General features: G+C 36.6%; 2 protein-coding genes across 2 annotated transcripts; one reads left to right on the top strand and one right to left on the bottom strand.

Annotated features, from left to right (window-relative positions):
- Positions 1-431: 431 nt before the first annotated feature.
- On the bottom strand, positions 432-902 carry LOC135685636 (uncharacterized). The gene has a single exon (XM_065201625.2). The coding sequence runs from the start codon at positions 900-902 to the stop codon at positions 432-434; it is 471 nt and encodes a 156-aa protein (XP_065057697.2).
- Positions 903-3,009: 2,107 nt separating this feature from the next.
- LOC148958487 (transmembrane protein 35B-like) lies at positions 3,010-9,591 on the top strand. Its single transcript, XM_089112649.1, has 2 exons — positions 3,010-3,177; positions 8,975-9,591. The coding sequence occupies exons 1-2, from the start codon at positions 3,055-3,057 to the stop codon at positions 9,302-9,304; spliced, it is 453 nt and encodes a 150-aa protein (XP_088968775.1). The 5' UTR covers positions 3,010-3,054; the 3' UTR covers positions 9,305-9,591.
- The last annotated feature ends 5,990 nt before the right edge of the window (positions 9,592-15,581 follow it).

Below are 15,581 nucleotides of genomic sequence, written 5' to 3'. Positions count from 1 at the left end.
AGAGTTCAAATAGGCTCCTACCTTGACACTATCAATATCGTACTTCGTGGATGTGTGACTCAAAAACGATGAAGAGACTACAAAGTTTTGTAAAAATTATATTTCCTCTATATCGAATGTCTTTCTATATCTATAATTTCTATCCCAATAGGTCTTTGTTATGTTTTGAGCGCCATCTTTATTATCTTTTTTGTGTTTCATCATTTAAAGTTTTCTTGTTTTTTTTATAAAATTTTCCTGAATTTTTTGTTTATTAAAGCAACATGTTAGTAGTACACATTTTTATTTACAACCGCACAAAATGCTTTTAGAGCTGCATACTTTTTGTAGAATGGCACGTTAAAAAAATCCTGCAGAACGTCAAAATACGTCTTGGAAGAATTGCCAACTTCAGACATATAAAAAGTTTTTGAAGTAAAATGTTATTTACTCTATACTTCAGACTTCAAATTTCGTGTTACTGTTCCAAGGGCTCCCAAGACAATAGGGATAACTTTTGCTGTCACTTTCCATAATCTATCTAATTTTCTCTTTAATTCGTCATACTTTTCGATTTTCTCCACCTCTTTTTCAGCTATTCTCACATATCCCGGGACTGCAACATCAATGATGTAGCACTCCCTTTCTTTTTTATTGACAACCACTATGTCAGGTCTCCTTGCCTGGATTTCATTGTCTGTTTGAATATTGACAGCCCAGAGAATCTTTACATTTGTTGTTTCTACCACTCCATCTGGTTGATGTTCGTACCATTTATTTCCACAATCTATGTCATACAGGCGACAGACATCCCAATGGAGGGCTTTCGCTACACAGTCATGTCTACGTTGATACTCTCTATGTGCCAGTTTTGGGCATTCACTGACAATGTGGCTTACTGTTTCCTCTTTCTGATTACACATTCTACATTTCGAGTCCCTCTGCGTCTTGTCGATGTATGCTTTAATTGCATTTGTTCGCAATGACTGGGTCTGCGCTGTTAATTATGAGGCCTTCAGTCTCCTTTCTCAATTCTCCGTCACGGAGCTATCCTCATGACTCTGGGCCATTTATTTATCTTGTCTGCCTGAAAAACTGGTCACACAAAGCCTTTTCTTCTAGCTCTGATCGCCTCTCTCCTCTTCTTCGCTTCTTGAAACCTTTCTCTGACACTCTTTCTCTTGCCTCGCATCTCGATGATGACAATATCCGCTCTTTGCTATCCTGAATATAGTTTCCAAGCCTCAAAGTTGCATACTGAACACAATCCTCAATTTCTACAATTCCGCTATTTGATGGGATGATTCTCAAAAAGAGCAACACTTCTGCGCGTCTACGAATAACGAATTAAGATAAGCCTTCGCTTCACTAATATAGTCATCGTCATCGTCATCAATTAATAATTTTAGAATACCTTTTTGGACCATGTGGCCTTCTTAAAAATCAAAGAAGTCGACTTCATCCCTCTGAGTACCAAGCAACGGCCTGTAATTTTGGCAAAAGGCTCTCACATGGCCCGTGCTTAATGCACATTAAATCTTTGTCTTCGGATCCATCGAGACTGGAAGAAACATGGTGTGGATTTGATTTGATGAAAAGTATTGAACGACCAATAAATAAAATGAAAATATCCGTTTTCTGTCAAGTTTACTTATTTCGGCATCAGTGAACTTCTTTGGGGGGGGGGGGCTAAATTGAACGGGGGCTTATTAAGTTATTCTTTCTGAAAAAGAGGATTAATAAGAGAGGGGGCTTAATGGATAGGGGGGCTTAAAAGAGAATTTACGGTACATCTTATCTAGGGATAAGCAAACCATGTGGGATAGCTTTCGAAAGATACTGCTATTTGTCTCGCCCCGCAAATCTCGTGATAAGACTTTCATCTATTTCATTAATTCTATTTTCCATATTACAATCCATAGCAAATACAACATATTTGTTGTCGAGTTTAGTCCTCTAGTCTTCTATTAAACGTATCAAATGATGTTGGGTTGCATACGCTCCTCTATACGCTTATTTCTTTCTTGTGTTAGCACAGGCTATCTTATATGCGATTAGTTTCCCCCTTAACTAGTGATAAAACTGCTGCTTTTTTACGTATTGGGCAGCTAAGGATGCAAGCGTCGGGGGAATTTGATCTTCACCAGTAGGTTTCCTGCCTTCCAAGGATTTTAATAATTGTGCAACTTCTTGACTGCCTATCTCTTGAAAAGTGAAGGTAGACAGGACTTGCTTTGAGCTTTGAATAAAAACTAGGACATTAGGATGGTTTTTATTCTTATCAAGAATAAAGCGAACGATTTGGCGGTCGTCAGAAATTCCAGTATTTTTCGCAAGCTTGTGGGCTTCTTACCGCTGGATTTTTCTACTATATATATTTAGTGATCATTGAAAATGTTTGCCGATTCTTGGTTTCATTTTCAAGAAGAAAAATATTGCTGCTCACAAGTCACATGTCCTCTTTTAAGCCCCGGTCAAACGCATCCAACATTTCATCCAACATTTCATCCAACATTTCATCCAACATTTCCATCACTGTGCATCGTCTGCGCAGCGACATGTTTGCAGCACTGATTCACAGATGATAAAAGGGCACGTCACATCAACATGTGATTCTCCACGTCAGTGCCACGCTCGCCCTAATCCGCCACCCTTTCCTCGGCTATTATTTAATAGATACTTTCGTTATGCTTTTACTTTCCATTTTTTATTCGATAACTTTGAAATTTTTTTACTCGATAACGATTCATCTCAAATGACAATAAAAAAGTTCGAATTAAGCCCCGGTCAAACGCATCCAACATTTCGTCCAACAATGGTTTTCTGCATGTTGGATGAAAAGTTGGATGCGTTTGACCGGGGCTTTATTTGCATTTGAAAAAAAGAGTTTAAACAAGGTCCCAGAATTTTTCGTTTAGAACCATTTAGAAACATGTAGGTACCACTCATGCAGAAATGTATAAAAAGGCACAAAATATTGTATATTTCTGAATAAAAAACATGTGAGCCTTGCTACTGGAACCCACTGGAACCCAGGCCAGGCCAGGCGTCCTTGGCATTGCTGGTTGTGGCATAATGGCGTATGTTGGCCTGCGGTTAATTCGGGGCCTGCTCCATGCACTTCTTATTTTTATATTCATTTTTGCCGGGGCTTTTAAACTCTCGGATAAGTTCCTTCCAAAGGAGTATGTTGAAATGGTAAGTATGTTTTGTTCATAACTTCTATGACTGAAATCTGTTGGACGCCTTTGGGTTGGTAGTTGGTCAGGGTGCCCTAAGCCCCTCCCCTAATTTTCTGATGACAAGATAATTTAAACAATGAAGCTTCTGAGATCAATATTCTTGATAAAATGCATGCTAGAAATGCAGCAAACCTTTAATTATATACGACCCTGGAAAAGATACAGCAAGCTAACAAAGACTACATACGAGCTACAGGCAGTTGCCTAGCGAGAAGGAGGCAAGAGGACGCACTCCCCAATGACAAAAATATCTTTGAAGAGGGTCGTTTCCTGGCCTTACGAAGGGTGTGGATCCCATTTTTCATTGCTCAACTCGCCTTTGCCGGTCTGGATGCCGGTCTGGATTTTATGGCAGTTCTCGACAAGATCTCTGGAGTGCACAAGCTATTAGCCGGGAGTGCAAGAGTGCATTTGTGATAAGTGTGCACATTTGAGTGTGCATCAGATTTCTCAGTGATTCTTTTGAGTGTGTTCATATTTTGTCCGGCACTTTTCCTGTTTACATCAATTTTACATCTCTGGGAAATTCTGATTTAAAGTTGAACTATAATTACCTATCACTACCATCAGTGGCCGCTATTAAACTTCCTAAAGATTTGGCAAGTAAAGAGATAATTTAAAAAAATTATCATTATTAAAAAGGCATTATGTTTAAAAAGGCCAAAATGATCTCACAAGCAAAGCCACAGAGAGGGGGGGAAGGGGGCAAATTGCCTAAGGTCCTTGATGTCTAGGGAACCTCATAAAAAAGGAATTCCATTTTAAGAATGGAATTTATTTGTTTATAGTTGAATGATAGTAATCCGTTTATTGAATGTAAATAATAGTAAAATGTGACAATGAAACAATTTAAACAAAGTAATATTGAAACAATTGCAAGGAAATGACTGCAAACAATATTTTGCAGCGTATTCTGCAGCCAATCTAAAGAAAGGGGTCACAAAAATGCAGGCCCTAATCTAAAGTGGATCACTCAATTTAGAATGACACATTTTTTCCAATCTCAGTTGCGGACAAATTTAAAAAGTCATTTTGCCATATTTGAAAAAACTTTCTAATTTGAGCCACTTCCAAAAACATGCTCAAACCATACCCATCTTTCAGATGTGCAAGAGTGCACCCATTATTTTACAAAAATCTCTCAGGAGTGCAGCTGCCATGGAATCCATACTGGTGCCTTTGCCTCCCCCCAATCTTTTCACACTGGCTACGCCAGGTAGACACTTCAATTATTTGGGGGCAAGCCTATTGTTTTTATCAGATGATGTCACATTTCCCCATTGTTTTAGATCAAAAGACAATTGTCCTCCAAATTATTGGGGGGGGGGTGCAACCCAGGTATCTGCTACTAGACTGTATGTAGGCATCGGAAAGCCAGCATGGATTACATGACAAATTTTTGTACAATTACGAGCGCACCTTTTTAAGCAGAGTGATGAGCATGTCTTGGCCATGGTTTTTGTTGTGGCTTAACTTTACAGGTTTTTTAAAGATCACAAAATAATTTTCCAAACTTGTTTGCAAAGGAACAACTTGTTTGCAAAGGAACAAGTTTTCAAACCCTAAGACAAAACTGAAAGATGTGGCAAACAACATTTTTTGTGATCACGCTCACAAGTTTAGCTTCAGATACATTTCAGTAAAAATCTCACAGTCATTTTCGTACAATCAGATGCCCCCTAGATCTGAGCCCTGGGCCCCAGACTGGAAACTTTGTCGTGCACCTACAATATATTGCCTGTGCACTCAAATTTTCCATCCACGCACTTTTGCATGTTGGCCTCGCAAAGTCCCTATTTGATTATATCTTACATTATTAACAATACAATTTTCTTAAAGGTAATGTGTCCATATAAAAGGACTGCGTAGACCCAACTTGTCAAGCCACCCATCAAAATAACAGTTTGCGATTGGTTAGTATTCTTGGGATGCAAAACTGCTCACATGAAAAGCTAACTTCGCAGCAAGATAGATAAACAGAACGACCGTAATGGTTGGGACGATGACATGAAAAATCACATGTTTCTAAAAACCCCAGCAGAGTCGCTTGCTTAAGCTGGACACATTACCTTTAAATGTATGTGATTTCAGGTACCCAGTAAGGTGCGTGAACTTTCCCGTGCAAGAAATAAAGTTTCCAGTCTGGCCTGGGCCAATGTGCCCCCTGTCCCCCTCTTAGTGACCCAACTTGAGATCATCAATTAGGATTATCATGTTTTTTACCTTTTTAAAAATTATTTCTTAAAATATTCTTTTGAATGCTAAACATATAGGACTATGAATAACAGCCACTGATAGTAGTTGTAGGAAAGCTTAGTTTTACTTGCAATCATTGAATGTCCCTGTGTAGGAAAATTGATAGAAACTGGAAAAATGCCAACAGAAAAACATGAACATATTCATGAATCACTGGGAAATTTGCTGCACACTGAAATGTGTACACTTATCACAATTGCATTTGTGCACTCCCAGGTAATAGCCAGGGCTAGGTTAAGGCTCTGCCAGGCCCTTAGGCTAAACATGTTTTTTGAGGCCCTATGTATAAGAAGGGGCAGTGTGATAACGTTATAAAAATAAGAAAGAATTTTAGGATATTGCACAAATGACATAGAAAAGCATCAAAAGAACTTTACAGTTCACAAGGTTAGCTAGATCTGTTACAGGCTGGATGTTTTTTGACCACAGTGCTGTTGGAACAAAGTTCATATTGGGGGAGGGGGCTGCCCATTGTTTTGCTCCCATTCAGTACAGGGTTAAGGAAATATAATCAAATTTAAATTGCAAAGATTCCACAACATTAATTGGAATAACATCAAATTTATTTCTTTTTGCTATCTTGGGTGTTTTTTTCAAAGAAGTTACATAATATCAGTCTATGGTTGCTTTTGTTATTGCCATACATAAATTTTGCACATTCCATTTTGGCAGTCATGGAAGTTCTGAAAATAAAAGACCTGAGTAAGGGATAATGGACTTTAAAGTCTTTGAACCAAACTAAATCAACAGTAAACCATTAGCAAACTTCAGATGTCCATTTGGCAAAAAACGTGCAACTGATTTTACTTTTTGCTAATTCAGAGACCCACGGGTTTTAACATGTTCTTTCTGCTCAAAATTTAAGATTTCAAGATAGGTCTTTATGGTCTCATCATTTTGTGACTCAATTGCCAAAGTCTGGTTCCCTCATTAAGAGAAACAAGTTACATAACTTGTCTTGGCCAATAGCAGAGAGAAAAATGTTTGCAGCAATTAAATTTTGCATATTGCAGATTTTTTGAAAACACATCACATCCTATTCCAGTGATACTATCATTGTGGATAAAAGAATTATACTTTTTAGTTCGGGCCCTAAAAACCTCAGGGCCCTAGGCCATGGCCTAGTTGTCCTTTGGTTAATCTGGCCCTGGTAATAGCTTGTGCACTCTGGGGATCTTATCCAAAACTGCCATGAAATGCAGACCAGGTGCAAAGCTATAAAATCTCAACTGTTATTTTGTTTATACAACTGTCTCGTCATCAACTTGATTGTATCAAATGCACAAAGAAGACAATTTTATCATCAATATCATTATCTTATGATAATTTTGGTTATGCACGGTTTTTACTGTTCAGTTCAGTTTCATATTTTAAAATTCCGCCACACATACCTTCTATTAAAGCTATATATACATATACAAAAAAGAAATTACAGAGAAACTAAATACCAAATACAAGATACAAAGGAAACTAAATAGAAAAGAAAGTGTATGGAAGGGAATTTCTTTAGGAGGAACTCTCTCAATAGGTAACATAATCAAGGAGAGAGCACCCCCTTTAGCCAACTTTGAGTAAAAAGAAAAAAAAATTGATTGGATTCATTTTATGGTTGCTGTCACTAGCAACAATCAATTCTTGTAACTTTTGTCAAATAAATATGACTAAAGGTTTTTGCAAAAACTAATAACAGAATGGGATTTCTTTACTCCAATGGGAATGGCATTCCACATCTTTGCACCATAGTAACACAATGACCTAATTCCATATTGCATAGTGTTTTTGTGAATTGAGAAAATATCATTCCTGGTAGCTTGCCGAGTACCATATTGATGAATATTTGAGTCTTTAAGTTTATTGATCACATTTACATTGCTTGATACCCTAATACTTATAACAGATTTAATTCCTGACCGCATTTCTGACCTTTGCTTGAAAGTAAAGTTAAGTATTTATTTTTACCCCACTTTAAATCTTAATTTCAAAGTTGGTAGGACAGAAAGGTAGATAAAAATGTTCATTAGATGTGGCTCTACAAAATCAATTTGTACATACTAAATAACCTTTTATGGTCTACAGGTTTTTGATACAAATTTGATAGGGATCTGTATGGAGATTATCAAAAATTTACTTTTTTAAATAAGTTCAATGTTTACTCTAATCTGTTGTTTTGTAATTGTTTATGCATTGCACCCCCTTTGAAATACATTTTGGGATTTGAAAAACATGCATTAAGCCATACATTTTTGGTCACTGAGATTTCAAATGAACACCAGCTAACATATAATCTTAGAAATCCACACGTTTATGACCAAAATATTGGCCGGACCAATCGCTTTGCTAATACCTATTTCCAAAACACATTGACGGAATGGAATGAGCTTGACAATGAGGTTAAACATTCCGTATCCGTTGTTCAGTTTAAAAACAAATTGCTTTCTGCTATAAGACCAGTGGGAAATTCTATAATTATATAATACTCATGACATCTTAGGTGTTGGATATTTAACTAAACTACGTTTTGCAATTTAATGCACTAAACGAGAACAAATTCAGGCATAATTTTGATTGTTTAAGCCCTGTTTGCATTTGTGGAACAGCAAAAGAAGATAATGGACATTTTCTCTTGCATTGCCCATTGTACAACATAATGAGTTGTGATCTCCTTGGTCAACTCTTGGAAATTCCCGGTTTAGACTTTTCACAATATGATTCAAAATCCTCATGCACACTGCTTCTGTATGGATCTCCATTGTTGAATGTATTTGCTAACAGAATAATTATGGAAGCTACAATATCCTTTCTTAAAGAAACAAAACCATTTGACTGAATGCAGCTACCCCATATTTATTTTTTTTATTATATTTTCTTTTTTTGGTTAAATAACTTAAATAACTTTTTTGGTTTGTTCCTTGTCTCTTGTTGGCTCGAGTGACAAAATGGTTAAATATATTGTAAGTGCCATTTATTGAGGTAACTTGATGACCCTGTTTCTTTTCCCTCTATGGATGGCACCATGTGAAGTAGCTGTTGCCTAGCCTTAATGTTTTAATTGCTTAATTTAAAAAACATTTTTGGTGTGCATCGGGCCAACACTTTGTAGACTTGAAGGTTGCATATTATGCCAACTGTTGGTTTGTGTTTTGGTGCCAATAAAAGGCTTGTTATTACTGCATGTCATTGTTTGTAGAATTTCAAAGATGGAAACATTCATGTTGCAAGCAAGTTTTATTGTTACTTGCTGCCACAAAGATTTCCCTTATTATACCCACTCTCCTTAATTTTTGTAAATTTAATGTAAATAAATTACACTTCATTCTATATTTATTATTTTATTTGTCAACAGTTTTAAATAAAATCAATAATTTTCAGGGTTTTAAAATATTGCTTAAAAATTCAGATGCACATTCATGAGCAAGACCACAATATAAATATTTAACTCAAACAGTATTGCCACTTTTGCTTTAAAGCATGATTAATTTTGTTGTTGCTTTTTTCAGCAATCACAATTTGTGCGATTTGCTAAAGTTCACCCAGCAGTTCTGTTTGGGTATGAAATCGATCCTGTAAAGTACATGAGGCAAATTGGAGTCATTGAAGTTGCAGGAGGAATATTACTTGTTGGACCAAGAATCTTCAAAATGTTCAGCTGTCTTATGCTATCATCAATTATGATTGGTGCCATGTACACGCTTCATCAGTTAGAGGAACCAATGTCAAAAATTGCTGCACCAGCTATTGTATTACTCATGCTATTTCTCAGATTACATTTTCTTTTGATTGGCAATGTCAAAGAACCCAGTGTCCAAAAGACAGAGAAGAAAGAATAAATTGTCAAACTATTTCATTATTTTGACTTACTCATCATTATGTCAAAGACATTACTTCTTCTGTAACTATTTTTGGAAGACCCTGCCACTGATGGATAAGTCTTGTATAAAAACCTTCACTATTTGACTAGCATTAGTACTGTTACTATATAGATTATTCACTTTTTAAATCCTTAAATTTCATCCTGTAAAAATGCACCATCATTCCTGAGGTTCTAAACTGAAGTTACTCATAGTTTTGAATTTGTAGGCTGAAAATGCAATTTTTAGCAAACCATGGCTGTAAAGACGCTTAGTTTTTTAATGTCTTCAACTGAACCACCGCATGTATGAGGTAAGGCAAGTGGCAATGAAATTTGCTCAAGGCAAATTACATACTTTGATAGATTTGAGCAATTTTTTTGCGGCAGAGAATTTTTTTTTTTTATAATTTAAAATTTTAAACTACAACAAAGCTACTCAAATACATGTCACTCACAATAGGGAAGGACGCAAGGTCATCTAGTCTCCATTATGAGTGACATTTACAATTTTCAATTACATCTAAATATAAACACAATAAAGGGAGAGAGGTAAAAGAAACTAAATCAGGAATAGTAAGGTACCTCTAGAAATATTTACACACATTTTTTACATAATTTACATGTTTCGGACGTAGATCAGCAAAAAAAAAGAAAGATTAAGAGAAGGAGTTGCTGCTGTTGTGTTTTCAATTAAAAGAATCTCTTAGTGTTTTTGATGAAGTGAAATGTGGCCTCCATAAGAAGTCTATTGGCAAGTACATTTAATTCGTAACTTCCATAAAGTATTAGTTCACAAATTTCCGTTGCAAGGAGGTTTGAAATTTTGAGTCCAGGGACTTCAGAAAGCTGACCAAAGAGCTTGTTCCGCATTGCTTGGAACAAATGGCAGTGCAGGAAAAAGTGCTCGTTGTCTTCATCACCTGCGCCACAAACACACAAGGGACTCGGGCAATCAAAGTTGTGTCTAAAACGGTGTGCGTTTAAAGGGCTGAATCGCATTCAAAGTTGGGTTAAGTATCTTGTTACCGTTACTGTAGAATTTACAAAGACTGGTTTTTTGTGGGTTTTATTACAGACAATAATTTACGTTTAAATTCTAAAATTGATTTTGAATTTCTTATTTCGCTGTTGAGAAGATTAAATTCATAAATTGTGTTTACAAAATAGCTATTAGAAAAACGATTTGTCCTACAAAAATTTGGGTCATAATTTCGTGGGTTTCGAATCATGTAAGGTATCTGTCGCTCAGGAGGAATTTCGTTAAACAGATATTCTGGTGTTTTTGATTGTCTTAACCGGAAAAAATGGCATAGTCTTCGATACCATCTTCTGTCATACATAGACTCCCATCCAAGTTCCTCATATATTTTGTGCCTGCTGGTCCCTTTCCAGGCACCTGTGACAGCCAGACCCGCCGTATACTGAGCTTGCTCAATGCTTTTTGTGACAGTGCTTCTCATATCTGGGTCAAACTTGTGGTATATTATGTCTCCATAGTCTAGGTGAGGCCTAACGTAAAGCTTGTAAACTTGATCTAGAACATCTCTAGAAACATATTTTGAGAGGTATTTTATGAGGCCAATGCCCCTTCTAGCTTTTATTACAGCTTCTCTAACTTGTGACTGAAAGTTTAGTTTAGAATCTAAAATTACTCCAAGATATTTGTGTTCATTCTTTCTAGTAATGATTTTATTTCCTAGCTCAATTGAGGGATGAAATGGTTGCTGTTTTTTGGCAGAAAATATAACTTCTTCTGTTTTATCAGCATTAAATTCAATTTTCCATTGCCAAGCCCATTTCTTGATTTTGTCTAAGTCTTCGCTAATCTTTAAAGCAGTCTTAAGTTGCATCATTTACTATAGAAAAGAGTGATGTGTCATCTGCAAAGAGCCTAACATCGCAGTCAATATTGTCTACTATATTGTTGATATAGATTAAAAAAAAGTAAAGGACCAAGTACAGAGCCTTGGGGTACTCCCGATGATACCATTTGCCACTCAGAAGCCTGGCCGTTTAAGATAACTCTTTGTTTGCGGTTATGAAGAAAGTCTTCAAGAAGCATGAGCAAGCTACCAGAAATTCCATTACATTGTAATTTGTATATTAACCCCTTGTGCCAGACTCTGTCAAACGCTTTTGACAGATCCAGGAAAATTGCCCGAGTCTCCTTACTAGGTACTTCCTCAAATCCACTGTAGATTTTATGACTGATTAACAGTAACTGGTTTATAGTTGAATCGCCTGGTCGAAAACCAGACTGGTACTCAACTATGAGCCTATTGTCGCATAAGTGACTGTAGATGGTATCGAAGATAAGCTTTTCTAGAAGTTGTCCGAAAATCGGTAAAAGAGATATTGGTCTGTAATTCTTGTTCAACTGTCTGCTTTCCTTTTTATGAATAGGTACTACATTTGATTTCTTCCAAGCAGATGGGTATACTCCAGTTTCTAAACATTTTCGATATATCATGCAAAGAGGCTCGATAATAGCCTCATCGCACAATTTTATCATAGTTATTGAGATGCCGTCATCACCATGGGATTTTTGTGGGTCCAAGGACCGTAATAATCGTAGCAATTTGTCAGGATCAATGAACAGGCTCTCCAGTGTTACATTACATTTAGGTGCAAAAGGGGGAAGAGAACTGCTTGTTTCCACAGTACAACATTGCGGTATAAAATAATTATTTAAAATTGTAGCTTTTGTCTTAATGTTTGTTACAAAGAGTCCATTTTCTAATAAAGGAGATATAGCTACAAAAGCTTTTTTATTAAGAATTCTGTTAAAGACTGACCAGTAAGTCTTTGTGTCAACTTGGGAGCTAGATAGTTTCTGGCCTAATTTTGAATAATATTGTTCTTTTGCAGCCGTAATCATTTTAGAAGATTCATTGCGAACAACTTTTACTTCATTCCAATCTTCAGGTTTCCTCCCACGATTCAAATACTTACTATATACCCTGTGTTTTCTCTTAATCGCTGTTTTAATTTGAGAATTAAACCAAGGAGGATCTTTGTCATTACATTTAATGGTTTTATTAGGTATACATCGGGACAGTATAGAATGTAATTTGCTAGTAAAGAGATCTGTCATTTTATTTGTACTGAGGCCGCGAAATTCGTGTTCCCAGTCAATACTTGCTAATATTGTTTTAATCTTTAGAGGACAAGCTTTGGAGTACTCCCAAATAGAGCGCTTGTACGGAGGAGGGTAAGGAACTGAGATGTTCATTTTGCCATAAATAATCTGATGCTGACAATGTTCATCCAGGGAAGGATGAGTACCCGAATCAACAAAAAAATTTGGCTGGTTAGTGATAACAAGATCAATGCAAGACATTCCTCCTTCCCTAATGTTAGTTGGAGTATCTATTAGTTGATAGAGATTATTTGTTTCAATAAGTTCGTCAAGCGATGCTCCCTCAGGATTTTCGACATAATCAGGCCACCACTGCACAGAACTACAATTAAAATCACCTTTCAATATAATTGAGTGATGTATTTCATTTTGTACTTGATCGACAAACACCTGCAATCCGGCTATGAAATTTTCAAAATCTATGCTGTTTTGATTTGGAATTCGATACAATGTAACAAAAAATATCTTTTTACGAGCAATATTCATTTCATTTCAGATATATTTATTTCAGAGAATTTGAAAATGGCTTTGAAAAAAGCAAACATTTTACGACATACTAAAAGCTTTATCGACTGACACTCCTCAGAGCATGAAACGTCAGAATAAGGTTCCGAAAGAACACGATGAAAAATGAATACCCAGTCGTGGATCGAAATAGGCCAATCAGAAAAACGCAAGCACAGGACCGGTATAGTTGACCAATCAGTGCCATGAGCCTAAAGAAAAATTACCACTGGAGTCCAAATTACAACTCCTTCTGTCTACACAATGGCGGCTTTTTCGTTTTTATGTAGATCGACTCCAAAACTGCTAGATGGAAGGACGACCGGGCTCTGCCAATTATCCGAAACATGTCGTCATTATAGAGTTTTGCACAATCTGGGTTGTCTAAAAGATGTTGACCGATGGCAGAATCACTTGTTTTAACAGTGTTTCTAGACCTACAAGATCGAGGAGGCTGTTCTCTTTGAGGGGCAGTTTTGTTTCTTATGTTGGAAGGAACATGCTGTTTTATCCTATCCCCCAATCTTTGGGTTGTGCGTCCTACGTAGCCAGAATCACACTGGCACGTAAATTCATAAATGACGGAACTTTCTTGGTTGGTAGGAACGCAATCCTTTTGAATGGATGGAAGGGCTCTCCTAGTGCTGTAAACAATGCGACGATTGACAGCAAAGAAACATTTAGTTATGGCTTGCCTAATCTGACTCTCGAATCGCACGGAAGTGGGCACTTTTGCGGGCCAAACTTTTGAACAGCCGAAAAACTTGCGATCTTCTCCTTAGTATAAGATAAAATGACGTCTTCTGGATAGCCGTTGTCCAGGAAGATCGTTTTGAGTTTTTCCAGTTCAGCGTGCAGTTTGGATTTCGAGCAGATCATAAGTGCCCTATGTACTAATGTTTTGACAAGGTTGACTTTGCGTTCTTTTAGGCAAAATGAATTCCAGCGTATGTACTGACCGGTAAAAGTAGGCTTGCGATATACACTGGTAAGAAATCCAGTGTTAGACTTTTCGATCAAAACATCTAAAAATGGCAAGGAATCATTTTCTTCCTTTTCAAACGTAAACTGGAGGGCTGGGTGTAGGCTATTAAGGTGTTTTAGAGAAATATCACACTCAGTCCAGTCTCTGTTTTGAAAATGGTATATGTGCCATCCACATATCGAAAATAGACACCTGGCTTTTGGTCGTAGTCGAACAAACGCTCTTCATGAAAGCCAACAAAGATATTGGCCAAGGCCGGTCCCAGAGGGCTACCCATAGCGACACCATCCTTTTGTTGGTACATTTCATTGTTAAAACTGAATTCCACTGACTGAACGTGTTGCAGTTTCCATCAGTTCAATGAATACTTCCTCTAGGAATGGTGGGCTATTAAGCTCGCTCCGGTACAAAGCGTCGGCACATATTTTGATGGTCTCACTCAAAGGGACATTTGTGAAAAGACTACTAATGTCGAAAGAACGCATGAAAGATGTTTCGTTTTCGATGTTTAAGTTTTGCATGAACTCAGCGAACGTAAAAGAATCCTTGATGCAATGTTTTGAATATTTTTGAAGAACAGGGTCCAAAACTTCAGAAAGCCACTTAGCCAGTTCGTGTTGTGCTGAACTAATCATAGACAAGATAGGTCTACGTGGGACGTTCGGCTTGTGTATTTTAGGGAGGCCATACATTTGTGGTCGTTGAGAGCCCGTGGGTCTTATCCTATCATAAATTTCTGTAGCCAACATTTTTGAGTTGACCAGTTCCAACAAACGTTGACCAGTTCAGCATTTACATCGTTCAATTGTACTTGTAATCTTTGCAAGGAATATGTTAGCAACATCGGTTATGTTTGATTTGTATTATATTTAGCGTTGGTAATTTAAATTAGTTGGTTTTAATTAGCTTGTATGCATAGCTAGAAACTGTACCAACTTTAAATAAAGAAAAAAAACGTTTTTGGAGTTTCCGCTCTAGCAATTTCGTTTGATACATTTCATCGCAATTTAGGGTCCACAATTTTCATTGTATATGAAAACCAACAACATATTTCATCTTAACAAATTTTTTTGGTTTCTTCCGATGAATTACATCAAATTATGTTCTATTAGGATTTTTTACGCTAGGTGGTTTTCATAAAATTTGTTCGGTTTCCATATAACAGAAATAGTCTTAATTGATCGTAGACTGTGAATTGTGATGAAATAAGTTGAAATGTGTTGATGAAAACTACCCTTCAAATGTTCATTGATATGGGCAATTGATTTAACTTTTTTTCGAAAAACTGTTATACTATTTCTTGGAGAAGATCAGTGATTAATTTATCTTAAGTCATAGCTGTAGGCTGTCTATTATAAATTTATTTTTCAAACAGTATTGCCAAACTTATACCTCTAGAAATCTGTTTCAGTAACCACAAATAAATACCTAGAACTGAACAGGACAGTTTGATGCAAATTTAAAACATTACCACAAGGTCTTTGAGGCTTAAGCCCTCTACCAACATGATTTTAGTAAGCTGCTTCTAGGGACAAATTTTTAAATTAGAAACCCATTTAGTTTTGAATAAAACCATCATAAAACGTAACAGACTGCTGCCCATCTACATATTGTTTACAGTGTAAG

The sequence above is a fragment of the Rhopilema esculentum genome, chromosome 15 (assembly GCF_057945365.1).
Source record: "Rhopilema esculentum isolate cy_ngs chromosome 15, ASM5794536v1, whole genome shotgun sequence".
NCBI classification, from domain to species: Eukaryota; Metazoa; Cnidaria; class Scyphozoa; order Rhizostomeae; family Rhizostomatidae; genus Rhopilema; species Rhopilema esculentum.
The sequence above is the reverse complement of the archived record's forward strand: the minus strand, read 5'-3'. Positions and strand labels throughout refer to the sequence as shown.

Bases quoted from the DNA above. Each gene is read 5' to 3' on its own strand.
- LOC135685636 (XM_065201625.2), bottom strand. From the start codon at position 902: ATGTGTAATCAGAAAGAGGAAACAGTAAGCCACATTGTCAGTGAATGC.
- LOC148958487 (XM_089112649.1), top strand. From the start codon at position 3,055: ATGGCGTATGTTGGCCTGCGGTTAATTCGGGGCCTGCTCCATGCACTT. The intron at 3,178-8,974 runs GTAAGTATGTTT...TGCTTTTTTCAG, and splicing joins CAAAGGAGTATGTTGAAATG to CAATCACAATTTGTGCGATT.